The sequence below is a fragment of the Lampetra planeri genome, chromosome 3, assembly GCF_965212315.1.
Source record: "Lampetra planeri chromosome 3, kcLamPlan1.2.h2, whole genome shotgun sequence".
NCBI lineage: Eukaryota > Metazoa > Chordata > Hyperoartia > Petromyzontiformes > Petromyzontidae > Lampetra > Lampetra planeri.
The window spans coordinates 29,470,275-29,497,597 of record NC_136109.1 but is presented as its reverse complement, the minus strand read 5'-3'; the positions used below and the strand labels follow the sequence as shown (position 1 = coordinate 29,497,597).

General features: G+C 56.3%; 2 protein-coding genes and 1 long non-coding RNA gene across 3 annotated transcripts; 1 reads left to right on the top strand and 2 right to left on the bottom strand.

The window, feature by feature from the left end:
• The first annotated feature begins 207 nt into the window (after positions 1 to 207).
• On the top strand, positions 208 to 22,382 carry LOC144717240 (alpha-mannosidase 2x-like). Its single transcript, XM_078592633.1, has 22 exons — positions 208 to 1,750; positions 4,282 to 4,563; positions 6,522 to 6,666; positions 6,921 to 7,092; positions 8,177 to 8,304; positions 8,764 to 8,937; positions 11,223 to 11,409; positions 11,516 to 11,693; positions 12,475 to 12,695; positions 13,024 to 13,209; positions 13,477 to 13,600; positions 13,744 to 13,811; positions 14,078 to 14,243; positions 14,629 to 14,868; positions 15,246 to 15,368; positions 15,702 to 15,816; positions 16,017 to 16,150; positions 16,459 to 16,600; positions 17,365 to 17,498; positions 19,343 to 19,561; positions 20,013 to 20,123; positions 20,944 to 22,382. The coding sequence occupies exons 1-22, from the start codon at positions 1,613 to 1,615 to the stop codon at positions 21,094 to 21,096; spliced, it is 3,540 nt and encodes a 1,179-aa protein (XP_078448759.1). The 5' UTR covers positions 208 to 1,612; the 3' UTR covers positions 21,097 to 22,382.
• On the bottom strand, positions 3,907 to 8,730 carry LOC144717243 (uncharacterized). Its single transcript, XR_013585060.1, has 2 exons — positions 6,600 to 8,730; positions 3,907 to 4,759 (listed from the first exon to the last, which is right to left on the bottom strand). It is a non-coding gene; the product is annotated as an uncharacterized LOC144717243 (long non-coding RNA).
• Positions 22,242 to 25,847, bottom strand: LOC144717241 (uncharacterized). The gene is made up of 2 exons (XM_078592634.1): positions 25,453 to 25,847; positions 22,242 to 24,139 (listed from the first exon to the last, which is right to left on the bottom strand). Exons 1-2 carry the CDS (start codon positions 25,749 to 25,751, stop codon positions 23,710 to 23,712), a joined length of 729 nt encoding a protein of 242 aa, XP_078448760.1. The 5' UTR covers positions 25,752 to 25,847; the 3' UTR covers positions 22,242 to 23,709.
• Positions 25,848 to 27,323: the final 1,476 nt, after the last annotated feature.

Below are 27,323 nucleotides of genomic sequence, written 5' to 3'. Positions count from 1 at the left end.
TCAAAGGAACCCAAGAAACGGCGATGCCCCGACACCCGCATTGCGCATGCGCGACTTCCCCCCCCCTCCACACGCGCACTGGGCACTCGCGCGTTTTTTTCATCTTCCGGAAGTCGCCGCCTCCCGTTCACTCGGCTCGGCCGAGGTGGGAACTTCCTCTTCCGGAAGATGGCTGCCGGATTCGGAAGCCTCGAGCCGGCAGCGCTTGGAGCGAGCGGCGATCGCCCCCGCCCACCCCCCTCCCCCCCAGGCCGCCGTGGCCGCCGTGACCCCCGGGGCTTGATGGAGACCCCGGCGAGGGGGTCCCCGAGGGGACGCGCGGCGAGGCGCCCCCCGAGCTGCTGAGCGAGACCCCGCGGGCTCCAGAGTCGTCGCGGCGCTCACGCAGAGGCGCGGGCAGCGAGCATCTCCGCCTTGCTGCTGCTGCTCAGATCTGCACCATCATCATCAGCAGCAGCATCATCATCATCTCGTTACTCACCCCTCTCTGTCATCATCATCATCCACCTGCTAGTCGAGCATCATCACACATCTGCTGCTCTATCTTTGTCGTGATCATCATTCAACCGTCCCAATCGTCATTCACATACTACCCTTTAGTCATCATCCTCATCATCCACCTACCGTTCAGTCATATACACAATCACCTGCTGTTTTATCATGACCATCATCGTCTGACTCCATCGGTCCCCCTGGTAAACATTAACAAGTCGTCTCCTGTCACCGCTCATCGTCATCCTGCTTGTCTGTGATCAGCATCCATCTCTTCTCCCAACATCCTCCTGCCGATACCGATTTCTCCTCTTCCTCCATCCCCGCCTTCCTCGTCATCGTCCTCGGAATTCCTTCTACCGTCATCCCATTAAAACACCTCTTTGGCCGATTCTTCCAAACTCTCATGATCACCCCTCTTCCTCGAATCCACGAATCCCACCTCTTCTCTATTCTACCTTCATTGCTCTCTTTCCTCCAACTTCTCCTCCTCGCTCCTCCTCGCTCCTCTCACTTCCTCTCAACCCCCCTGCCCTCAACCAACTCCCCTCGCTGCCCCCACTCCCACCTCACTGCCCCTCACTCCTCTTACTCCCGTCCCGTTCCTCTTACTCCCACCTCACTCCCCCTACTCCCACCTCACTGCCTCTCATTTCTCTGACTCCCATCCCGTTCCCCTTGCTCCCACCTCACTCTCCTCCCTCACCCCCCTTGCACCCCCCTCACTCCCCTCACTCCCACCTCACTCTCCTCCCTCACCCCCCTTGCACCCCCCTCACTCCCCTCACTCCCACCTCACTCCCCTCACTCCCACCTCACTCTCCTCCCTCACCCCCCTTGCACCCCCCTCACTCCCCTCACTCCCACCTCACTCCCCTCACTCCCACCTCACTCTCCTCCCTCACCCCCCTTGCACCCCCCTCACTCCCCTCACTCCCACCTCACTCCCCTCACTCCCACCTCACTCTCCTCCCTCACCCCCCTTGCACCCCCCTCACTCCCCTCACTCCCACCTCACTCTCCTCCCTCACCCCCCTTGCTCTCATCTCACTCTCCTCCCTCACTCCCCTTGCTCCCACCTCACTCCCCCGGGGAGGGAGCCCGAGGCCCCTGGGTCGCCATGCGGCCCCGCAAGCAGGTGACCGTGTGCGGCGCGGCCATCTTCTGCGTGGCCGTCTTCTCCCTCTACGTGATGCTCGACCGCGTGCAGTCCGACTACCAGCGGCGCCACGACTCGCGCCGCGACGACCTGCCCAGGGTGCGGCGTGGCACGGGTTGTCAGTGGAGTGGAGTGGCACGGGCTGTCAGTGGAGTAGAGTGGCACGGGCTGTCAGTGGAGTGGCACGGGCTCTGAGTGGAGTGGCACGGGCTGTCGATGGAGTGGAGTGGCACGGGCTCTGAGTGGAGTGGCACGGGCTGTCAGTGAAGTGGCACGGGCTCTCAGTGGCGTGGCACGGGTTGTCGATGGAGTGGAGTGGCACGGGTTCTCAGTGGAGTGGCACGGGTTGTCGATGGAGTGCAGTGGCACGGGCTTTGAGTGGAGTGGCACGGGCTGTCAGTGGAGTGGCACGGGCTCTGAGTGGAGTGGCACAGCCTGTCAGTGGAGTGGCACGGCCTGTCAGTGGAGTGGTGTGGGCTCTCAGAGTGAAGTGAAACGGGCTGTTGAGTGGCGTGGCACCGGCTCTCAGTGGCGTGGCACGGGCTATCAGAGGAGTGGTACGGTCTCTCAGTGTCGTGGAGTGGTATGACTCATGAGTGGCAGGGCTCTCAGCAGAGTGAAGTGGCAGGGACTGTCAGATGAGTGGAGTGGCACGGGCTCTCAGCGGAGTGGCACGGGCTGTCAGCGGAGTAGGGTGGAACAGAGGGGCCTGGGTTGACATTGTCTGCAATGTGGTTTGGCGTGGAGTTATGTTGCATGGAGCTTATTGGGGTTGCCTGGCACGGTGTGACATCGGGTGGCGTAACACCGAGAGTCAGTGGCGTGCAGTGGCACAGGTGGCATGGTTGTAAGTATCGCATGGTGTGCAGCGAAGTGGCATCGAGGTTTATGACGTGGGGTGAAGTGACATGGCGTGGCATGACGTGTGCTGAATAGTGGTGGAGCGTGGCAGAGTGGAGCTGCATGACATGGCATGGAGTTGCCACTTTATAGACGTGATGGTTTGGTGGCATGTTAGGGATATTTCATTTGCCATTTCTACGCGTGTATAAATATGATGTCTTAGCATTCCGAGTAAATTTATTATCTATGATCTCTGCAGCTAAGCAGGCTTGAGCCTGCAGATAAATCCATCGTTGTAAGTCGATGCCGCTGCACTTGGTCTCTCTGCCTTCACCAACTCGCACTGATCGGCGTGGTGACTGCCTCGACGCGCACGGTGTGGAGAGGTGCTGGCCCAGCCGTGCGATCGACAAAGGGGATGGAATCTTGGGTGTCGGTGGCCTCGCAATGCGGCCAATTTGCAGACACTTGGCAGCTTGAGTTTAAACTGATTACTGCTAATGGCCGGTGATTTATGCGGAGAGTTTACCGAAGGTGCCCACCATCTGCTCGTTATCTGGCTTCACACGCCCTGCGACGTCGTCCATCACAATCGCGGGCCCTTGCGTGACACGGGCCTCGCTAAAAACCCCACAATTGACAATTTCCTATGAACAAACAGCAGCAGCAGCAGCGCCCGATATCCCAGGTCTCCGCTTTTGTTTGCGCGTGGCATAATTGGGGTCGTGGCTTTAATCGTTCTGCATTGCCTCCTTGCTTTGGTGACGCGTCATCGACGACCCCGCTCCGATCGTTCACACGTTGAGATGAATGTTTGCCGCGCGTTACGTTACCACCCAGCGCCACGTGCCAGCCGTGGTTCAGCTTCACGAGGAGGTGAAGTCGCTGCCCAACAACGGGAGCTCAAGACGCGCTCTCCAGTCGGGCCCGGGGTGGCGGTGGGGGAGTGGGGGGTACTCTGATCTTGCTGTGGGTGTAATCCCAGCGTTAAGTAAATGCTGTAGCGGCGGGAGCGGGTAGTGGGGTGGGGGGCATGCGGGCCGATAATGTGGCTGCCCCTGCAGTAGGCGTGCCTCGCCTGTGGCTGGTGATTGGGCTGGTGGGGTAATTGTGGCCCCCCTGTAATTGGCCGGTGCGTGTCAAAGGTCGCCCGTGATGCATTAAGCGCTCGCTTAGGCGCGTGGACGAGGTGGGGAGGTGGGGGCCTCGCCACGGGACGCCGTGAACCGCCTGCCACCTCCTCCTTCGCTTGCGACGCTTAATTTGGCAACTTATTGCTCCCGGCGGCACGGTCGGTGAGGGGCTCGTCTGTAACAACTGCTGCCAATGCGATCAAACACCATCACAACAACACTCCACACCGACGCAACAACACTCAACACCAGCATAAAGATTCGACACCAACGAGTAACACATACCAACATAACAACACTCACTTTAATAACTCATATCGAACACTTTTTGTCAATGATGAGGAAAGGCACCTCAGTAGGGAAATCTACGTAGGCTGGCAACAAACAATCTACTATAGAGCCACACATTTATCTCTTGCACTGGTGGTCTGGTCAAGGCTGAGAGCATTGTACGTGCAATGTGGTGATCACATGATATGCATGCAAGGCATGCTGCCCTGCCGATCGTGAGCAGCAACTCGCACACTAACGCAGTAACACGGCAGTCTGTCGGTCTAATAGGCGCTAAAATCGCATTCGGAGAAAAGCCAGTTGTGGCACGGTGAAGCGGGGCCTCGCGATTCTGCCGACCGACCGCCTCTCGCCGGCCCACAGGGACAGCTGTCGGTGCTGCACAGCAAGATGGAGCAGCTGGAGGAGCTGCTGGAGGAGAACCACCACATCATCAGCAACCTGCGCCACTCCGTGCTCGAGCTGGACGTGGGCCGCCTGGCCCCGAGCCCCCCCCCGGCCTCTTGGCCGGGCCCCGCGAGGCTCCCCAATGGCACGTGGCTGCTGCCCTCTTGGGCCTTCCCCTTCCCGGCCTCCGTCTCCGTTGCCGACGGCGACTGCAGATTTTCCTCCGAGGCCTCGCAGACGACGGGGCGGGACGTGCAGGTCAGCCGTCGCCCCCCTCCGCCCCCGACCCCGACTCGCTTGAGGCGCGCGCCGTTGATAGGCGATCGCCGGCCAGGCTGCCCCTGCCCGAAGCGAGATTTCGAGTGACAAACGAACGCTCGGGCAGTCAAAGATGGACACTTGTCTTTTTCCTTGTTTGTTTCAGGGTATGTATGTCTAATGTCTTTAATCGGAGCTGCGGGGGAAGGACAACAAAAAAAAAGGGTGTTCCAAGTAATGGCGCGATGAAAAACAAAGGTGGACACTGAAACAGTGGCGTGGCTAGCGAGTGTGCAGGCAGTAGAAATGCACCAGGGCCCATGGGTTTCCTCCAGGTTCGCCAGTTTCCTCCCATCGCTAAAGAACGCCACACAATGCAACCGGAAATTTGCCAAACATCCCAATGGAGCAGAACCCTCCGGAAAAGTAGGTTTTTGGGCCCTTTCCTGGATAAATAAACAATAATTATCATGATGGGCTTGCTGAGACTGTGGGTGTGAACCTCGGTTGCAGCCACCAGTGCCTGAACTGGGCTCTCCAGTGTAGCGGGTGGATGATCCTCCGCCTGATCAGCAACACCTGCACCGGGAATCCACTCGGAACACTGTGTCATTTGGTCCAGCTCTGAGGACTAAAATATCATAACGTTTGACTTTAAGTATGTATGTATGTTTAACTTCTTTTGCACCATACCTAGCCAACCGTACGACCAACAGTGTGTGCAGGGCATGCTTCCTGGTGTGGCGTTGACAAGCGACAGTGTACAGAGGGGCCAGAGAGGTAGAAACACTGTCTCGCCTGCAGCATCGCCTATTATAATCTTTTTGCCTGAAACGTCACCTATTATATACCCTTTATAGTCAAGGCCACAGCGTTATTGATGTATGAGTAGAGATTTTTTTCTTACACAGTGGTGGAATAATGACAGATGAAAGGTGTTATGGCTGTTGCCACCGCCCACGATAACCGGGCCATGGTGCACAGCGAAGCAATGGTAACGCGAGGTCACGGGGGTCATGGGGAGGTCAGGGTTTCGCGTGATGACTAGCAGCGCACATTACTCGAATTGCAATCATATTTAAGGGGCTATGGGAAGTGACTGCTGGGAGTCGTCTGGGGAAGTCGTCTTCCGGGGTCGATCATCGACACGCGGCGGTGTCGAGCGGCTCGATGGTCCACGGCGTCGTGAAACGTCCTCGCCGCACGACGGCGTCGCGCCAATGGTGGCGCTGATCGCGAAATAATTGTGATAAAAAAAAAGTAATTTGAAAGAGGAGCCAATTACCGGCACGAGGGCGCCGAGCAATTCCAGATCAGTTTGGCTCGGTGCCTTTAGCGGCCACGGAGAGAAAACATTACATCCTCACCCTCGGGGAGGTGGTTTACGCGCAGAGACTCCGATGGTCTAAATGCGGTTCTGCCCGACTGCACAAAAACACTTCCCCGAAATTGATGTTTTCTCTCGGCTGGGTCGTACGGAGCTCGCGAGGCGGAGATTGGCCGCGGAGCGGACGACCGGCAGGGGGCGTGCCGAGCCGCGTCAGGCGCGGCGTTTAAAATGATTTGCGATCGCCTGTAAAGCGGCTCGTTATAGAACCATGTCTGTCAGGGAGAATGCGCTCGATGCTCTGACTAACGTCTCCGATAATGGGACGCGGTGCTGCGAGCTGCACGCCCGCCTGTGCCCTATCGACGGCGCTTAAAATCCCCGCCAACGAATTTGCAAAGCAGAACAAAAATCAGCTCTTCCTTTCCCCGGCAGGGTCAGAAATTGTCTCGCTGTCAATCGGTGATCCGACAGGGCCACCCATCCTGGCCCGGCCCTGGCTCTCCGCAGCCCATCCTTCAGCCTCCCTGCCCCGGGTTTCCGCAGCGGGTTGTTTAAGATCGCGCCGCTCTTCCTGTCCGAATTAAATCCCCCGCTCGCATCCCGCCCGCTCCCCTGCGCTCCCCGACAGATGCTGGATGTTTACAGGCTCCTGCCGTTCGATAACCCCGACGGGGGCGTGTGGAGGCAGGGCTTCGACATCACCTACGATGTCGGCGCCTGGGAGCAGCGGCCCCTGCAGATCATCGTCGTGCCGCACTCCCACAACGATCCAGGTCAGAGGTCGGGAGTCGGGAGTGAGCCTGCGCACGCGGACATGAAGACACGCGCGTGTTACACAGATCCTCGACTCGAATAACTGGAGATGAGCGCAGGCAGGGAGTCCCGGGCAGTAGAGTCAGCAGAGGAGAAGGAGCGACCGCCCACCGAGTGGAGCCCGACCGGGGGTGTTGCGAGCAGGCCCCGGCGGGGTGGGGGTTAGAGCGAGACGGCAAGAGGGCCGAGCGGCCTCATGGCGTTGTCTGTGCAGGTTGGCTCAAGACCTTCGACAAGTACTACGTGGACCAGACGCAGCACATCCTCAACCACATGGTGACCAAGCTGCTGGAGGACCGGCGCCGCTCCTTTGTCTGGGCCGAGGTCTCCTTCTTTGCCAAGTGGTGGGACGCTGCCGACTCGCAGCGGAGGCACAGTGTCCGCAGGTGAGCTCCGGGTACCGCGGGCATCCCTCGCTCGCCGTGTGTGCATACACCTGCCTGTCCTTCTGTTCTTCAGCCCACCCGTGTGCGAGTGTGTCTATCTGGTTTATCTGTCTTATCATCAGTCCGTTCGTAAGCTGTTTGTTCGTCAGTCTGCCCGTCTCTGTCTGTAAGCTTTTCTTTTTAATCCGTCCGTATGTCCGTTGTTCCATCTGTGAAGAAACAAATCAATGCGACAACTGTAGCCACGAGGTGTGTAATTGTTGTTTATTTTTCACTTCCCAATGCAGGACAGGTAAGTGACTGTTGGTAAATACCAACAGGCGTGTTCAATCAGCTAGGCAGCATTTACACAACAATCTTGTGAACCGCATCGATAGTGCACACGGTTGCATAAACCCTAATCGCAAGAGCGATGACGCTTGCTCACAAATCTGTCGCCTCAATTTAAACGGGGATGTGAAAATAAGCGTGTCGGCGGTGATCGCTTGAAGGAGACAAAAAAACCAAACGACACAATCGCGCCGCTGCACGAAATTTGCCGAACGTGAAAATTACCCCGCGACAAAATGACTCGGAAACGAGAGCTCTCGTGCCCCTCGGGAGACGAGCACGGCTGAAAATGAGAGGTGGCGTCTCCGTGGACCCATCCGGCATTAATGAGCCCGGAGTGAAGCGACGCGGCGCGGGACACGAGGAGGAGGGAGGAGGAGGGGTTGCGATGGCAGAGGGCAAAGCCAGCCACCGCTTGCATAATTGGCAGCTGAAAACGCTCGTCACAACGGTGGGAATTGAATGCGCACTCGGAGAGCCGTCCTCACAAGTGCCGTAACAAGTGTGCGCTAAGTGTGTTTGATGAGTGTGAGCGAGCCTCAAGAGTGATTAGCGCAGGCACGCCCCCTCCTCCGCTCATAAACCGCCGGCGACGTGCGTTGCGCTGCTTAGTATTCCGCCGCGGGCGCCGCGGCACCGGAGGAGCAACACTGCTCGGGGGCAGGACCGAGGCGCGCGTCTGACGTTAATATAATCGAATTAATCGCCCGTTGCTGAAATTGATAAAACACCGAGCGCCTCGTGCCCCTTGCAGGTTGGTGGAGCGCGGCCAGCTCGAGTTCGTGACGGGCGGCTGGGTGATGACGGATGAAGCCAACACTCACTACTTCGCCATCATTGACCAGATGATCGAGGGTCACCAGTGGCTGCACAAGACGCTGGGTGAGTGGCGGTGGGGGGGGCCGTGAGCGCCGTTGCCGGAGGGGACCCGGTCTCCCCAGGGATTCGCCCAGCGCCAGCAGCAACATTGACCGACGTGGGCTCAGTCTGCGTGGCGTTGGGGTTAGAGGTCGGGCCGGGATGACGCGTAACTTGTACGACACGCGAGACATGCGGCAGGCACGAAGCCGAGAGTTCGGCGGCAAAGAACGATGGAGGTGTCGCGGTGGCACACGCCCGTAATCCAACACCGGGATTGGCGGATTGTGCCGAGGTCATTGTTAAGACTCGGCAAGGCTTTGCTTGATAAATTATGATTATTATTCAGAGCGCTAAGGTGTCTTTACGTGCCTGTGCACGTAAGGGTGTACACATGCGGCGGGCCTTCATAGGTGTTCGCTAACAGCACTCGATCCAACATTCTGTTCAGGCTATTTGTATTTGTGTGTGCACGTGTTCTAGGTGTGCGTCCCCGGAGCGGCTGGGCCATTGACCCGTTTGGCCACTCCCCGACGATGGCCTACGTGCTGCGGCGAGCGGGGCTGCAGGCCATGCTGATCCAGCGCGTGCACTACGCCGTCAAGCGCCACCTGGCCCACGAGCGCAGCCTCGAGTTTATGTGGCGCCAGGACTGGGGTGCGCGCCGTGCCCGCTCACTGCGTCACGCGCGCCGCGTCACGCGCGCCGCGTAGCGCTCGCCGCGTCACGCGCGCCGCGTAGCGCTCGCCGCGTCACGCGCTGCGTAGCGCTCGCCGCGTCACGCGCGCCGCGTAGCGCTCGCCGCGTCACGCGCGCCGCGTAGCGCTCGCCGCGTCACGCGCGCCGCGTAGCGCTCGCCGCGTCACGCGCGCCGCGTAGCGCTCGCCGCGTCACGCGCGCCGCGTAGCGCTCGCCGCGTCACGCGCGCCGCGTAGCGCTCGCCGCGTCACGCGCGCCGCGTAGCGCTCGCCGCGTCACGCGCGCCGCGTAGCGCTCGCCGCGTCACGCGCGCCGCGTAGCGCTCGCCGCGTCACGCGCGCCGCGTAGCGCTCGCCGCGTCACGCGCGCCGCGTCACGCGCACCGCGTCACGCACGCTGCGTCACGCGCGCTGCGTCACGCGTGCTTTGTTACACACGTGCACGCTGTGTCGCGTGCGAGCACATGCTTTGTCGCGCAAGTCACTCTTGCAAATTAACTTCACGCATTGATTCCTTCATCCATGTTGACGACTACTATTTAATATTACTATTTTTATTTTACCCGGTAAGGCCCACCAAGCTATATCGCTGTTTTTCAGAAGCGACCTGCCTACAAATGATAGCTCAACGAAGTGGCTTGTGCGACCAATATTCATAATAAAGGTTTTGGGGTTTTGCTGGGAAATCGCCCGATGATGCTGGATGTAATTACTCTCCAACACACCGGTGGCCTGAAATAGTAACTAATTGGCGTTTGTTTATGTGACAAATCCCTTACTAATTAGCTGTGTCGGGTGGTGGAGGGTTACGACACAACATTTATACTTTCGCGATCTAACCCTAAAACCTTTACGCACATTTATAAATGTGGAAGACCCGGAGAGAAATCCACGTGACCACGAGGAGACGTTGGGGTCGGGATCGAACCCACGACCTCCTGTATACCAGGCGAGGTAGTTAACATCTCGCCACTGTAGCGCCCATTTGGTATGGACTGGGTTCGTACCAGACACTGACTGTTTCATCTCATCCACTACACCGTGTTCAACTGCCACACACGAAAATCCAGTCAATAACTCACCCACTCCCCTACCCACTCACCACACCACAGGTCACCGCACTCCTCTCTCCGCTTCTTCCCTCGCTCGGCCCCACTGAGGAGTTCCCTCCTCCCACCGTCTCCCCCCCCCCCCCCAACCTCTTACAGGAAACATCGTGCTCGATTCAAGAGACGCGTTACTGCACTCTTCATTAATTACACCTTTGATCACGGTGCTGTTTGTTGCTGGCCCTCTTGGCGGTTGGACCTTCTTATCCTACTGTGCTGGGAGACATTGTTTTATAGAAACAAGGAGGCTTTCTCGGTCTCTCAAGTCCCCGCCCTCTCCCCCTGCAGTGAAACCAAACGATCGTGAGCTCGAGCGAGCGTGCGTCTGTACGCGCCGCGCCGGCTCCCAGCGTGTTGTTTGTTCACCGTCGGGGGGGGTTTAAGTTATTCATGAATCACATTCATTATGCACACAGGAAACTCGGCAACTGAATAAATATGATAATGTAATTGTAGAAAAACATTGGAAGTAACCGAAGACGGTGAGATAATGATTAAAAATAAAATATGCAACGTAATCCATCACGCTAACCTCTTCGTACTCGGCTCGTAATCATAATCTGATCATCCCGCACGCGTTGAAGAGGTCTTTACCGTGCGTGCGTGGGCGTCGTGAGTTAACCCTGGTGTGCAGCACAGGCCCAAAGGCCCAAAGCAACGTCAAGCGGCCAGCAACACAGGATGACGATCAAAGATGCTGCACAGTAGAGAAGTGTCAAACACATGTCTTGAATTGAGCGAGGTTATCATTGTGAGAGCTTGGAAGGAGAGAGATGATGATGATTTGAGGAGGGAATTCCAAATTGGTAGCAGTGCTGCGAGGGAAGAAGCAGAACGAGAGGTGAGGTGACCGGTCGTGTGGTGACCGGTCGTGTGGTGAGCGAGTGGGTAAGTGAACGGATGAGGAAGGGAGCGGGTCAGTTTGTACATTTGTTGTGATCTGCAGAACTACCCTTTGTGTTTAGTTGTCCTTCCCACGCACCTCCAACTAGCACGGTTGACGATGTACGCTGCCAAAGAAGTTCAACATACATAGAAAGTGGGCGAGTGACTTGTGAGTGAGTGGGGCCTCGCCTAGGTAGACTCAGCCGAAAATAACCCCCCGTTCCGCGGTTGCCTCTTGCCTGTGCCACAGACATGGGCACGAGCACGGACATCCTGTGCCACATGATGCCTTTCTACAGCTACGACGTCCCGCACACGTGTGGCCCCGACCCCAAGGTCTGCTGCCAGTTCGACTTCAAGCGCCTCCCAGGCAGCCGCGTCAACTGCCCCTGGAAGCTTGCTCCACGAGCCATCACGGCGGACAACGTGGCCGAGAGGTGTGTGTGTGTGCGACTCTCTGTGTGCGTGTGACTCCCCGTGTGTGTCTATGACTCCCCGTGTGTTTGACTCTCCGTGTGCATGTGTGCGTGTGTGTGTGTGCAGGGCGAACCTGCTGCTCGACCAGTACCGTAAGAAGGCCTCACTGTTCCGTGGCGGCGCCGTGCTGGTGCAGCTGGGCGACGACTTCCGCTTCGAAACGGCGCACGAGTGGGAGCAGCAATTCCACAACTACCAGCAGCTCTTCGACTACATTAACTCCCACCCCGAGCTGCACGCAAGGGTGAGTGCATGTACGGATGCACGGACCGACGCACCCAGGCGCAGACATCATCGCTGCGTCACTCCTGATAGGCCGATGAATGCTGTAATGGCAGTTCATGGTACAATGTTGATTTATGATCATTAGTAAATCTACACCATCATTTTCCCCAAATGTTATCTATCGGTGCCCTGAGCCGAGGAGTCCTTTTAGAGCAGCCCAACCCTTCGTATAGGAGAACGACCCACACAAAGCGGATATCACAGAGCGACCTCTGAGATCCCTTCAAGTGACCTCTGGTTCACGCGCAGTAGAGGGCAGCACTTGGCACTCGTTCTGTATATGAGTGAGGTTCATCGCGTGACATTAAAGCCGATATAAAAAAAATTCGGAGCTGGAGTTTATCCAAATTATGTGATCGGCTGAGACCATAAAGTGGTTACACTTGAGAACCTGGATTACTCACAGGTAGCAGCTGCCTGGATTCAAACTCAGGATTTCAGCGGAGCCAGCTCAGCGCTCTGACCTCTGATGTTGATTAATAGAGCGTCTAAATGTGACCGCACCTCAAGAAGTGTATGGCAACAGTGGGCACATTTATTGTGATTATTATGAAGAGGCGGTCGGTCACAGGCAGAGAGGAAGAGAGGCACCCAGAGACTCGTGTCTCTGTGCTCGTGAAGAGGGTTGTCTCAGAAGCGGCTGCCACGCCACTAAACATTATCGTGCGCCCGATCTGCTATGGCCCTGACCCCTGACCCCCCTGCGCCTTTGACTCATCGCATTTGTTTTTGTTGTGCAGGTTCAATTCGGGACGCTCTCCGATTACTTCAAGGCGCTGGGGGTTTGGGAGGTCTCCGGGAACGCTTCCATCTCCCCGCCGCCGCCGCCCCCGCCAGCGCTGCCCGTGCTGGGCGGCGACTTCTTCACGTACGCCGACCGCGAAGACCACTACTGGAGCGGCTACTTCACGTCGCGGCCGTTCTTCAAGCACCTGGACCGGCGCCTCGAGGCTCACCTCAGGTGAAGAACGCACGCGCAGAGGGGCCCCGGTGTGTCGGTGCGTGTGTCCCCGCATTCCTTTGTTGATGGGGTGTGCGTGCAGCAGCGCAGCGATTAGCGCACCGTGCTACGAACCCGGGCAAAGAATATCAGAACCGGTTTGGGTCTTCCCCTAGGACGACTTAAATCAGCGCCTGGTGCGGTGCGTAAACATCAGCAATGAGGAGCCAAGGCGCCTGGGCGTGGTGCCGGCCACGTGCGTCGTGTCGGCCTTTATAGGTGCTCCCTAACAGCACCAGCAGCCCGTTTAGGCGACAAGGGCGATGGTCGTATGCGGCGTGTGATTCAGGGCGGCGGAGCTGCTGTTCTCGCTGGCGTCGTGGCACGCGTCCCGGCGTGGCGTCACGCCGCTGCTCCCCGCGCGCGAGTGCTTTGCCCGGTTGGAGGGCGCGCGGCGCAACCTCGCGCTCTTCCAGCACCACGACGCCATCACCGGCACGTCGCGCGAGCTCGTCGTGTCCGACTACGCCGCCAGGTAGCGCCCGCACGTGCACATACGTTCGTCCGGGGCTTAACTTCTCACCGAATATTTTCCGGGTCGTTGGTAGACTGGAATACGGAACACGATGAGTAGCCGGGTCCATAACGACAAGTGTATGGATGTGGTGTGCAATGAAGCCTCCGTTGTCGCCCAGTCTCACCGGCTTCCTGCTGCTGTCACCACCGCCGTGGTCTCGGGCCTCTATCTGCTTGTGTGGATTTCTCTCTCCCCTGCACCCCCCCCCCCTCCCACTTGGGGCAGGCTGATGCGCGCGCTCGCCGACCTGCAGCGCGTGCTCGTGGACGCGGCGCTCGTGCTGCTGCTCGCCGAGCCCGGGCGCTCCGCCGCCTCCGCCCCCTCCCAGCCCTCCTTCTTCTTCCTCCTCGCGAGTCTCCTCTTGCTGTTACCACTCCTGCGGCCGCTCGCCGACACCGCACTCGCACAAGAAGAAGCATTACGCCCCGCGGTCACGTTTGTCGAAATGCTCCGGTGGCCGACTCATTTGCGTTTCCCTCGCTCTCTCCGCAGGAGGAAAACGTCGTGGATTACGACTCGCTGCCCAACAAGGCCGTCATTAAGCTGACGTCGGCGCCAAGGTGCGGCTCCACGCGTGGGACACAGAGAGGGTGTAGAGCACGCGGCCCGTGGAGCTCGTTTTGTTCTCATAGCAGTGAGGAGCGACCTAGTCTTCGCTGCACAGGACAGCGCACAGGACAGTGTGGAGGAGAGCGATGCCCGTGCCGTGTGACCCACGTGCCGCACTCGCGTTGAAGCCGCGCGTCGCGCCCGCATCGGTCTCGCAAGGCTCATCAGCTGAGCGGAGTCTTGAGCGGCTCGTGTCCCCCCCCCACCTCCCCTGCAGGTCGCTGGTGGTGCACAACGCGCTGGAGTGGGAGCGCGTGTGCGTGGTGAGCGTGCGCGTCGACTCGCCGCTCGCGAACGTGCTCGCGCACGACGGCTCCGGCGTCCTGGCCCAGGTCGACCCCCTGTGGAGCAGCAGCACGGGGATGTCTGCGCGCGCCTTCCAGGTGCCCAGGGGAGCCGCAGTTTGGGGATTCCAGAAGTTGATGGGTCGAGGGTCTTCACTGGACCCAGTTCCAGTGGGTTTGGGATGTCGATGGGCTGAGGGTTTGTGTGGGTTCCAGGCACCGGTGTCCCCTCCACTAACCTCACCCGGGGCCGAATGTGCGTGCGTGGGTCTCCATCATTTGTGATTTTCTGCGTTCGGACGTCGCTCTGCATGAGCGAGTTCGCTTTTAACGTCCACCCAGGTGTGGATAGTCCTCACGCGGGGCGCACTGCAGATGCTTACATTGCTCAAGGAAATCCTCGTTTGCTGCGCCTTCTCTGCTTGCTCACCGCCCGTTCGCTGCCTCACCGTCCGCTAACCGAAGGCCACTCTGCCCACCCCAGCTGCAGTTCTTGGCGCGCGTGCCGGCGCTGGGCCTGGCCGTCTACCGCCTGACGCTGGAGGCTCCGCCCGTGCCTGCCGTGCGGTCCGACACCACGCTGTACCTCCCCGGAGGGGGGCCCGTGCCCCCCCGCACGCAGCCTCTGCTGCCGCTGTCACTGCTGCCGCCCCCTACGACGCAGTTCTCGGTGGAGACGGCGAGCGTGGAGGCCGGTTTCTCGGGCCGCACGGGGATGCTGCGCGTGAGTCTATCTCCGTGCGTGCGGCACGCCCGGTGATCGTAGAGGGATCCAACTCGAGTCCGACCTCTTTGCTTCTGTGCCATATGCGGAATCGAGCGAGTGGCGGATGTCTGAGATGTTGGTTGGCACTGCCACATGCTGCTGGTTATGTTGCGGGCATGTTGCTGTTGTGTTGCAGCTTGCGATGAGTGTTTGCAATCGGTCAGCGCGCGACAGCGGTAATTCTCATCCTATGGGTGCGACAGAAATGAGCCGTGTCGTCCTCTGTGGCCACCTGTGGTTGTCGGCGCTCGTATCGGTGGTCGCGTCATGGGTGCGATTGTCGGTGCGTAGGAGCGCTGAGCGTGGATGTGCGTGCTGTTGCCGTGCCTCGACAGTGGGTGCGACTCAAGGCGGGTGGCGAGCCGCGCCTGCTCCGGCTCGACCTGCTGTGGTACGGCACCCGGCGGAGCAAGGACAAGAGCGGCGCCTATCTCTTTCTGCCCGACGGGGAAGGCAAGGTCCGTCACAGCCTCCGATAAAACATCGATTCCCTCTCTCGTCTTCACGCACAAAGCTGCGTGTATAAAGATGGCATGGTGGTGGTTAACATCGTGCACGCTACGATCCCGGGCGCGTCGGTTCTGCTCCTGTTCACGGTGTGCATGACTCGCGTGTGAACCTCGCCTGAACTTGTCATGTCTGCTCCGCCAGGCAAGAGTCGCGCTGGCCAACATCTCAACTCACTGCCACCCTCATGATCAGTCTTGAGACTCCGTGACGCTTTATTAAGTAAAGCAGAGGCCATTGGTTTATTTTCAAACGTTACCGTTTGTCCGGCGCGCCCTGTGCAGCCATACGAGTCGGCGGAGAGGCCGGTGGTGCGGGTGACGCGGGGCCCCCTCGTGTCGGAGGTGACGTGCGTCTACCCGCACGTGCAGCACAGCGTGCGCCTCTACAACCTGCCAGGTGCCGCACAGACACCCTGTTACCCCCCCCCGACCTCCCTCTCTGTGTGCGTCATGTTGATCCTGTTTGGAGTGTTCTTGGAGCGGGTCAATGTTGCACATTGAACGGTTTACATTTTGTGTACATTGTGTTTATCGCGTGGGCACATCATGCGGGATGTGTATTTGCCACGCACGTCGTGTGTGTGTGCACGTGACAAGGCGTTGAGGGATTGTCGCTGGAGGTCTCCAACGTGGTGGACCTGCGGGACCAGAACAACCGCGAGCTCAGCATGCGGGTCTCCAGCGACGTGGAGAGCGGCGGAAACTTTCAGACCGACCTCAACGGCTTCCAGGTCCCACCAGCGCACACTCGCACACGTACAGTAAAAACAGAGCACATGGATAGTCGAGGTGAAAACAGATGTGCACACATAAACACATAGTACCATTTTGTAAATCCACTGCTGGATGAAGGCCTTCCCTGGTCGAACTACACACCTCGATGGGAGTTGACTATACTTTACCACGCTGGTCCGTGGTGGATTGGTAGAGGGGCAAGCCCAAGGCATCGATATTAACCCTTGTCAGGACTCAAACTCGGGTCACTGGGTTCGCAGTGCAATTCCGCGAACCACTGGGACACCGCTCCTCCGCCCCGCAGATGCAGCCGCGGAGGTTTTGGAAGAAGCTGCCGCTGCAGGCCAACTTCTACCCGGTGGCGACGATGGCCCTGGTGCAGGACGCGCGCTCGCGGCTCAGCCTGCTCACTGCGCAGGCCGGCGGTGTGGCCAGCCTGGCCGATGGTGAGCGCGGGCGCCAACCGGGCCCCACGGATGTGGTGCGGCAAGAGCCTCACGAGGCCGCTGGCGGGCGAAGTTGCTGGGATTGTGTTGTACGTGTGTGTGTGTGTGCAAGCACTTACCTCAACAGTCTGTTAAGGCGATGCGGGGGATATTTGTCTTTGTGCGACTGTTAGCAGGTGTGTTAGCAGGTGTGTTAGCAGGTGTGTTAACACTTCAAGTCAGCGGTCCCCAACCTTTTTGACACCAGGGACCGGTTTCGTGGAAGACAATTTTTTCACGGACCGGGGGGGGAGGGGGGTTCATCATTGGGTCTCTTTCCCCCATTTTCAAAGAAGCTCTCCAGCGACGTTTGCTTTTTACTCATGTTGGCTACTAGCGGTTAGCAGCTTGTGGGGTCACCAAAACTGAGACAAGTGCGCAGTGCGGGAAAGAGGCGCGGACGTAAGTGGTAAATAACACAATGGGGGCGGGCCACGCGCGGACTCACCGCTCACCGCTCACCTCCTGCTGCTGTGCGGCCCGGTTCCTAACAGGCCACGGACCGGTACCGGTCCGTGGCCCGGGGGTTGGGGACCCCTGCTTCAAGTGGCCTTGGAGTGCACCTGGCCTCGCACAAGCGCTGTGGTGATGTCACCGCCACCTAGTGGTGAATGGCGGCTGGTGTTGTCTAGAGGGCTGGAGTGGGTGTGTTGGCCGCCTCGGTGTGCACACACACACTCGCGTTGCAGGGGCGTCAGTGGGCGGCTGCGCTTGTGCACGTGCAGGGCAGCTCGAGGTGATGCTGGACCGGCGCTTGATACAGGACGACAACCGCGGCCTGGGTCAGGGCCTCAAGGACAACAGACGCAGCCTCAGCCGCTTCCGGCTGCTCTTGGAGACTCGCTCGCCGGACGGCACGGTACGAGCCGCGGTACGAGCCGCGGTGACGGCGGCGGCGCTCGCGCCCGGCACGAAAGCCACAACCCATCCCCGTAGGACGACACGACATGAGACTTGGAATGCGGCCCTGCTAGGGATGGCCGTGGCCACCATATGAGTTTGAGTTTATTATATTTGTTACACGGATGACAGATTTGATCAACGTGGCTGTTTATTTCTCTATGGCGAGGCCCTAAAAGCAACACAACTTTACACTCGCGTTTAATTCATCTTGGATCATCTTCAGGATAATGATTGTCCCCCCTCCCCTGCCCATTACAGGTAAACACATATAGACAGAGCTCCTGCATTAACGCTTTGAGCTTGGTTGGAAAGTGTTTTCCATAATAGTTTTTTTACCCGAGTCACGTCACACGGAACTCTTAGAACCCTTTTTTTTCCCAGGGTTAAGCCACCGACGATTAAACAAGAGATAAGCAATGTCTCCTTCACATATGTTGCTCCAAATAAGAAACCTTTCTTACACACCATTGGTGTAAAAGTGCGTAACTTCAGCAGCAGTGATTCAGGACAAACAAAACTCAAGAGCGGTTTTGACAGCCATCGTCACATCAGCAGTCAGTTTTGCTCCATGTTTATAGGCAAGGACTCTCTCCTGAAGTGCTGCATTCCTGAAAAGTGCTACGTTAAGCTGTATCATTCCGTGTACTGTATCGTACCGTTCAGCTTTACAGCTCAAGAAAGTAGTTTGTCGATCGCTTTGAACCCGCGTTATAATGGGACGCGTACCCCGTTACAATGGCGCATGCTCCATGTTGTAATGGGGCGTATACCCCGTTATAACAGCGCACCCTCCACGTTATAGCGGCACGCGTACCCCGTTATAGCACATGCTCTGCCTTCCAACGGGGCGCGTACCCCGTTGTGCAAAGTGAAAACGCGTTGTGTGAACACCACGTGTCAAGCGAGGACTTACCGTATATAACTCGTGCATGATTAAATGGAGTACTCAAGTGTCGAGTTGACCTTCTTTGACCTGTAAATAATAATTGCTCATAAAAACCAAAATTAAGTGGACTTAAGTGTGAGTATTCCAGCCGAGACAAATTTGTTGAATGACGCACAACACTTGGTGTCGAGCCGCTTTCCCTGCCGTTGAGCGTGAATGTACATCTTCTGCAAAAACATCTGCCACTACAGACCTAAGCACAAAAAAATGGGAAGCCTAAATTTTCCTGCAAAAAAGTGTAATCCTTCCGGTCGTACAGCGAAATGCATCGCCGGTCAGATTCATAATTCTCAAGAGGCCGTGGTCACAAAACATTGCAGAAAGGGAATCGGAACCATGGTAACTGGGACATATTAAACATGGCTGCTGGCTTTGACTGAAAAAAAATGGGTGTGTACGGCTTTAACGAAATAAGCCAGATCAGAACAAGAAGCCTGAACGTTTTCAGCAAACAGGGGCTTCATTTTCTTTGGGTCTTTCGGTAATCACGTAAATCGGTTCAACGATAATAGAAAAAATAACAAAAAACGTTTCGATTGCAACACAAGCGTTCGTCATCAGGAAGAAAAAAAAAGAGCAGTTGCCCCCCTCTTTTTTTTCTTCCTGATGACGAATGCTTGTGTTGCGATTGAAAGTCGTAGTTTTGTTATTGTCTTTGAACCAATCTCCGTGACTTTACCGAAAGACCCAAAGAATATGAATTCCTGCAGTCACGAAAGCTTTAAGTCAGGGGCTTCATCATCGAGATACGATTCCACCCAACGATTTCCTGCCCCATGCAACTCCAGTCCTGCTCCGATTCCTCCTCGCTGACCTCTCGTCTCCTGACCCATGACCTCCTGACCTGTGTGCAGAAATGGGATGCGACGAAGGCTGCCGCGCTGGGATTTCCGTCCCTGCTGGGCCACGTGGCCTCCGCCGCTCTGAACCACCCGCCGTTCGTGCTGGTGGGGGTCGAGCAGCGGCTGTCCCCGCTCGCCGAGCCACCGCAGCTGCTGCCCTCCTTCCACGTGCTGGGGACGCCAGTGCCCTGCGACCTCCACCTGCTCAACCTCCGCATGATGGAGGCACCGGTACGGAATGGATTTGCGAGTGCCGAGTGGCACGGAGAGCGGGTGCATGAGAACCGGCTGTGCGAATATCACCACGTCGAGGCGAGGTGTGAAAGCACCTAATGAAGCAGCCAGGTGAGAGAGAACTATGAGTGTGAACACCCAGGTGTGAAAGCGCTAGGTGAAACCCAGGTGTGAGAACCAGGTGCGAGACCCACGGAGCTCCAGGTGAGAGAGCATCAGGTGTGTGAAAACGTGCTGTCAACACTAGGCATGAGGTGTGACAAGGCGGTTTTTGAAATACAGGTGTAAAAGAGCCAGGCATGACAGTATCACTTGGTCAGAGTGCATTAGATGTGCGAGAACAATATTCAAAAATCATGTGTGTCAGATCCATGTGAGAGAACCAGGGGTGAGCGAGGGTCATGTGCTGCTGGCCGTGCTGCTTCCTTCTCCCCCACCCCCCCCCCAGGGAGCCGGCTCCCCGGGCGAGGCCGCCCTCCTGCTGCACAGGAAGGGGTTCGACTGCGGCTTTCCAAGTGCGGGGCTGGGGGGGTTCAACTGCTCCACCACGGGGGGCAAGGTATGCCGCTCGGCCCACGATGGCACGTTTCTATGCAGATCCGAGGGCAGCAAGTAGTGTGCTCGCCTATTTGTGCGGATTTACGGTTTTTAAATGCCAAATGTTCATCCTGACATGACAGAAATTGATGTCTGCCCAGATGGTGGGGATTTGGTTCTAATATTTTAACCGATGTAAACCCTATTTTCTTTTCATGATTTACTTTTACTTGTGTTCGGTGACTGCCTAGTCTCTGCTGCTTTATTTCCCCTACATTATTTGATGAAACTGGTTGTTCCTGCTTTGCATTTAGAAGACTCTTTTCGATTTGAACTTCTTTATATATAAAATATCAAGGCACTCTGGGTACAAAATGGGCCAAACATCTCAATTTCAGGCCCCGTCTCGAGTCTATAGACTGTGGATTTCGTGGACATAAGTAATGCCATTGCCATCAAGTGGTCGTTCCGTGAAGACTAGCCCGTCATGGTAATGCAGAATTTTCGCCACTATCTTAGAACTACTAATGGAGGCGTGCACCACCCTATGCTTGTTTAAGGGAGACGCTTTGATCGACATTAATGCCGAGATATCTTTCCCCAGTGATCGTTAGCAATGCCGGGCTTGTTCTGTGTACTCCAGGTCTCCCATGCCAGACTGATTTTCCCAGTGGGCTTTCACTCAGTAAAGGTTGCCACTTAAATGCAAAGTCGCGTTTTACAAAGTACACCGGTCTCCACCACCCCCAGTGAAGCACCCCTTGCTGCAGTGGTGACAAAGCTCTGACCGCATGAGCGAGCGAAACGTAACATTTGCCCAACGTCACCACTCGCTTCCGCAGCTCTCGCTGGGTGACCTCTTCCGGAAGCTGAGGTTGCGCAGCGTGACCCCCAGCAGCCTCACCCTGCTGCACTCGCAGCCGGCCGGCCCCAACGCCAGCCGGGTGGAGCTGGCGCCCATGGAGATCGCCGCTTTCCGCGTCTCCTACGTGTGACGACCGGCGCCGCAGATCGTTCCCTCCCCCCGCTCGCCCCAACGTAATGGTGGAGTTGCCCTCGGAGACCAGGGACTGTGGCTGGTCGCCTGGATGTCTGCGATGCCTTTTCCTTCACCACCCGATGGGAAGAGGGGGCCACGTTGAATAATCGGGCCCCGAGATGTACTGGGCTCCCCCCCACGCTCGGCATGGTTTTTCCGGCTCCCGGTGAGACGCGACTGCTTTGAGCGGACGGCACTGGATGTGGCCGACACCGTTGACAGTCACCCACGGTGAACGCGAATGGCTGGGCACGAGCGGCTGAGCACGAGCGGCTGAGCACGAGCGGCTGAGCACGAGCGGCTGAGCACGAGCGGCTGAGCACAGGGAGCTGAGCACAGGGAGCTGAGCGCGGGTGGATGAGCGCGGGTGGATGAGCACGGGTGGATGAGCACGGGAGAGCTGAGCACAGGAAGTTGAAAGGTGCAGTTTCACCTCCCGGTTGGAACGCGCCAAACTGCACCGTGGCTGCCGAAATAACGGAACACAGCCAGTAGATTTACAATAACAAAAAAACTCGTCCCTTGCTCAAACGAACAATAAGTGTTGCTCATCTGTTTTCAGTCCTTGAGTCAGCCGCGGAAATTCCACAATCCTATGTAGGGTATCGGTCTCTCCGTACGACAACCACCGTTGCTCATGTAAAATTCCAACTGGCCTTTAAAGTCAAACAACAGCAATAGAAACAGCAACTTCTCAACCAAACGAGGGTTACTGACAACCATGCCGCACAAACCGTGGTTCTGTTTAGCATGGCTGCCAGCCGTCAACGTTCGCTCGCTCCAGGGCCCAGCGAGGGCTTCTGTCACAGATCCCCCTCTGCCAAAGTCCACCGCACCGAGTGCCGCGGTCACAAGGAAAACCCGACAGACGTGGTTCACCGTCACGCTCGGGGCGGCGAGGCACCGCGAGCGTCACTTTGTGCACTGCGTTTTAATGCATCCAATCATTGAAAACTATTTGCTTTTGCGTAACAGCTCCAGTCCAAGCACTGTATTGAGGAAATGAATGTTTAGGGGGATGATTTAATTTAAAAGCTATTTAATGTGAATCGCGTGTTCCTCGTAAGGCGGCGTAGAAATGTATTAATACAATCACAGCTCTGACATTGCAAAGGTGGTTTATTAAGCGATTGTAGACGTACGAGTGATGTCATCAATTTAGCCAGATGTTTTTAATTCTTCCATTTAACTTTTCTGACATTTGTAGCCAAGGCTCAACGGCAGAATAAAATGAAGTTTCAAGTTGTCTGTCATGGATCTATTTTATTGAATTGTCACACTTGCATCAAAGCGGAGCTCCTATGGCTTCGCAGCTAAACCAGGTTTTACACTAAAATGGCAACACTAAATAGGTCATAATCTTTGCCCTTTACAGAAAAAAAGGTTTTCACCAACTGCAACTAAAATCCTTTTTACAGGTGTTGAGCCAAATGGGTATTATCACTCCAGATGACAGCCAAGCAAATTAATTGATCATAATTTATAATTGTATATCGGAATTCGCGGAACATCCAAATGCCTGAAAATTGTGTTTCTTCCAGCCCCACATGACCGTGCGATTAAACTAGTTTTTTTGCTATACGCAAGGAACTGCTGATTTATTTTGCACGTGTATCCACGGATGCCATGCGTTGTTTTTATTAAAATTTTCAAGGATTTAATCAGTAGTTTGCGGATGTATGCACTGCCGCTTATTATGCAAAACGGCAAGCCATATTTACATCTATACTTTCCTTCGTTTTCCTCCAACTAAAACCGAAAAGCTGGTAAAGCAGCACACGCGACGCCTACACCTTAACACCATGCATAAAATGTATATGGAGAGATAAGAAAACAAACCTAGCTGTTATGACAAACTAATGCCACCAAGACTCCGCGGGACTCTGCCAAACGACTCGACCAGATGACGGAGGCGGCCTGGGCTTAGTGAAGTGAAGACGCTCGCTCTCTGCCGGCATTCGACACGGGGTGCAAAGGTACAAAAGAAGACAAACGTCACAGCCCAGATTGGAAACTCGCACTTGCAATTCAACCATCAATTGCTGTCACCTTCAGGATGGTTGCGAATGCATAAAAACTAAAGTTAAGCTCACAGCTCACAACTCTCATCTTGCATTCACTGCCAGTGCTCCACGCCCCAAATGTGTCGTGACGACCCCGTCTGCCCGTTGTTTTTGCCGACCTGTGTTCACTAATGATCTGTCATGGGTCCACATAAGTGACGGGATTAATACAGGCGGACCAGACGGGAACCCACGTACCCAACATGGTGGCTGAAACATTTCTCTGGCCTTGTAGAAGACTATGATTTGGAATTTTTTCAAATTCAAGTTATTTTTGTAACTGCAATCACAATAAAACAAACTACATCGGGAATAAATAACCATCTGCTGAAAGACACGTGCTTCTAACAAGCAGCTACTTACAGTTAAACAGAATTTAAAACGTCCCAGATTCGTCACCACGAACACTCGATGCTTACGGGCCACTCCCGTTGGCCCGCACGTCCCTGGGAGTGGGGGGGGCGGCCGTGCTGCGCACGACAGGTAGCGAGGACCAGCGGGCCGCTCTAGCTGGGGCTGCGTGAACGCCGGCGGGAGCCAGAGCTGCTGTTGGCGACCTTAGTGGGCGGGGAGCGCGAGCGCCAAGCCTCGGCCGCCTTCCTAGGCCGGGGCGAGACGGAGCGCGAGCGAGATTTGCTCGCACGCCGCCCGCTCGCCTTGGGGCTGCCGCTGCTCAGCTTGCGAGACCGCTTGGGCGAAGGCGAGCGGCGGGGGATGCGGCGCGGCGACGAGGAGCGCTTGCTGCCCCGTCGGGGCGAAGGGGATCTCCTGGGGCTCCTGCGGGGAGAAGGGGACTTTCGAAGGCTCCTGCGGGGAGAAGGGGACTGGCGCAGGCTGCGCCGTGGGGATGGAGAGCGCCGTGGGCTGCGTCTCGGGGAGACGGAGCGTCTGGGGCTCCGCCGCGGAGAAGGGCTCCGTTTCCAGCCGTACTCCGACCTGGAGTACACACACACGTACGCACATAGAAAACTGCAGCGATTCAGCCAGGTTATATAGACTCGCACTGGGTTCGAGCACACAACTCATCCATCATACAAGTTCAAATCCTGATCATGGATGGACTAGGCTCATTGGCCCTCCCAGGTTGAAAAATGAATACTGCATGGAGGGACTTGGTTCCTCACCAATGGCCCAGGTTCACCGATAGTTGTGCAACGCCCCACTTGGCAGGTAAACACTGACAATTGCCTTGACAGGAAAACAAGCCATTGGAGTCAGCATCACACACACCCAGACGCCTCTCCTCAGTGCTGAGCCCAGGTACAAACGTGGACAATCTTAGCCGAATTGCCTTGGGGAAATCTAAGCCATGTTCCGATACTTCACGAGCACGGGCACACGTGGGTAGGAATCTCAACTATTAGCACTCGGACTCTCTAACCGACAGAGGGAGGCCACCTCTACGCATTAAAAATATATATTTCCCAATTAGTCCAGTTATGCTATCGGCTGTATGCCATTTTGGCATTTGGATTTTTTTCAGATAGCTGTGTAACGTCACATCGGTGGATAATAGCCTCTGAAAGACGGCATCACAAAACTAGATCGGAAATAATTCCCTTCAAATCCTCATGCGCGTTAAAGGGCACCCCTCATACACCCTGACGTAGTAATCGCCAAATGTCAATCCCAATAGGTAGATATATAGGAAATTGACGGGGGGAAAAACCTAGTTAAATGTTGTGCAGTTATAAGTGACGGGGCTTAAAAATAACAACTCTTGTACACACGATAACCTGGTTTAAATACGGCCAGTCAACGTCATCAGTCACAGGACCTGGGTGGCCATTGTCATTGGTGTAGCATGGCCATTATGAGCCTAATGACCCATCACCGCCCCCACACAATCAGCCGGGGGCACACGGGGACGGTGAAGCGAGCCGCCCCAGGCCCTCTCGCTCGAGATGAATGGCGAGTGTTGTTATCATTATTAATCCCCCAGAACCACGCCCGCACGCCTTTGTCTTCCCAGTGGAGACGTTCACACACCGCACCAGCTACTCCACTTAAGGCAGAGTCGACCCACGGAGTGGCCCAGGACCGGTTCAGACAATCGTCACCGATGCTGACCACGAGCGGGAATCGAACTCGGGTCGCCGGTTTCGTAGCGCCAACAGACCTCAATACCCCGCCATTGGCCACTCAGTGACGGCGCCTGTGCCAGGCCAGGTGCACGTTGAGGCCACGCGAAGTGTCGAATGCTCGCGAGCCACTACCCCCCCACATCCCTCCACGTGCCCGTCTCGCACCGGCTCCACGGCGGCTGCGCGCTCCAGCCCCGCTTCTGTCGCCTCTCGCCCGTCGACATCTCGACTCGCACGCGGGAGCCGCACACGAGGCGCCCGTCCAGCTCGCGGCACGCGTCCCGCGCGTCGCGCGCGTCCTCGAACTGCACGAAGGCGAAGCCGGGCGGGTTGCGGGCCACCCACACGGAGCGCAGCGGCCCGTAGTAGCTGAACACCTTCTCCAGGTCGTACTCCGTGGCCCCAGAGCCCAGGTTCCCCACGTACACCTTGCAGTCCAGCGGGCCGTTGTCGCGGGCCGACATCGCTGCTGCTGCTTCTGCTGCTGCCTGGTTACCCCTTGCCACTGCCTCCTCTTCCTGCTGCCCTTCCCGTTGCGTGCGCCCCCACTGATGCTGCCCCCCTCGCCTGTCCCCCTCGCGTCCCTCCAGGCCGCTGCCCCCCGCTCCGCCGCCGCCGCGGCTCGCCGCTGAAATGGCTGCCCCCGTGCGCGAGCTGCGTGAAATGAAAGCGCCCCGAGGACGGCGCTCGCGGCTCGAGCATGGTGGCGAGACGCGAGAAGGCGCCCTCAGGGCAGGAATTCACATCCACAGAGATTTAAATCACCACAACAACGACGATAATAACAATAACATGGTTAACGAAAATAACACAAATAACCAAATCAATCCCCGCATTGTTAACGAAGTTTGTGCTATTCTCCGTTGAAAGAGCGCAGACAGGTTTCCTATATGGTCCATAGTTTGGGTGGCATGACCACAATCGCACTCATGTGGCTGGCTTTCAAAGAACAAATGTGACCTAAGGTCTTCGCTCATTTACCAGCTTCACATTCCTTATTACTGTACAAACACTGGAGGAAGGGCCTTTGCTATTGATGCCCCCAGGGTCTGGAATGCTATTGCCAATAAACTGCAACTTGAATCGCTACCTATGAGATCTTCACTCAAAACTGCTCTAGAGGAGTTGTACACCCCTAGCTGCCAGTGATATTCAGTGGCCTAAAATAAAATGTTTCGCTCCAGATGATCGCTGCAAAGTATGACATGTTTTGATTTAGTGCGCTGATCTTAAAGGTGCATTGAAAAATGTTCATACTCCGACTGATGCTCCTGCTGTTGTGGAGTGACTCATGCAGCCAGCTATGGCTGCAGGGTTTGGTGGTACATGTCGTTTGTCGTTTATTGTGAAAATTCGGTCACAGTTCCTATGATCACTGTTACATTGCTTTTATGGCTTCATTTTGGTGATTTTCGAGAAGTTTTTTGGTTTGGCCATGTTTTTTGTTGTAGTACGGAGTTAGACTGATGGCCTTAATCTAAGTTGTCTTGTGGTTGTTGTTGTTGTTTGACTTGCATCCCACTGGGATTTTTGCACAGCGTTGGTGTACGGTGCATTTTCTGCAATATTTTGCTGTCTTTTCTTGGATTTTCTGTTTGCACTTAGTCGTGAGCGTGATGAGCGGGCAGCCACGGGGAGGCTGTCAGCTGCAGGCAGATGAAGGGCAGTGCAGGGAGTCGGGAGGGCAGTTCAGGGGGTTAGGAACCAGTTCATGGGGTTGGAAGGGTGGTTCAGGGAGTCGGGAGGGCAGTTCAGGGGGTTAGGAACCAGTTCATGGGGTTGGAAGGGCGGTTCAGGGAGTCGGGAGGGCAATTAAAAGTGAGTTAATACCTGGACAAGAGTGGAGAGTGGCTGTGTTTTGTGATATCTCGACTTAAAGTTGTATCATTTAAGATACGTGAAGTGTCACAGTGAAGCAGACACACTATTATCACAAGTGTGGAACAATATATTTTATTACATCGTTTTACCCATCTGGGTTCACAGTAAAGTATTGTCCGAGTCCTCTCTTACTATCTATAGAGTAAAATTAGGCC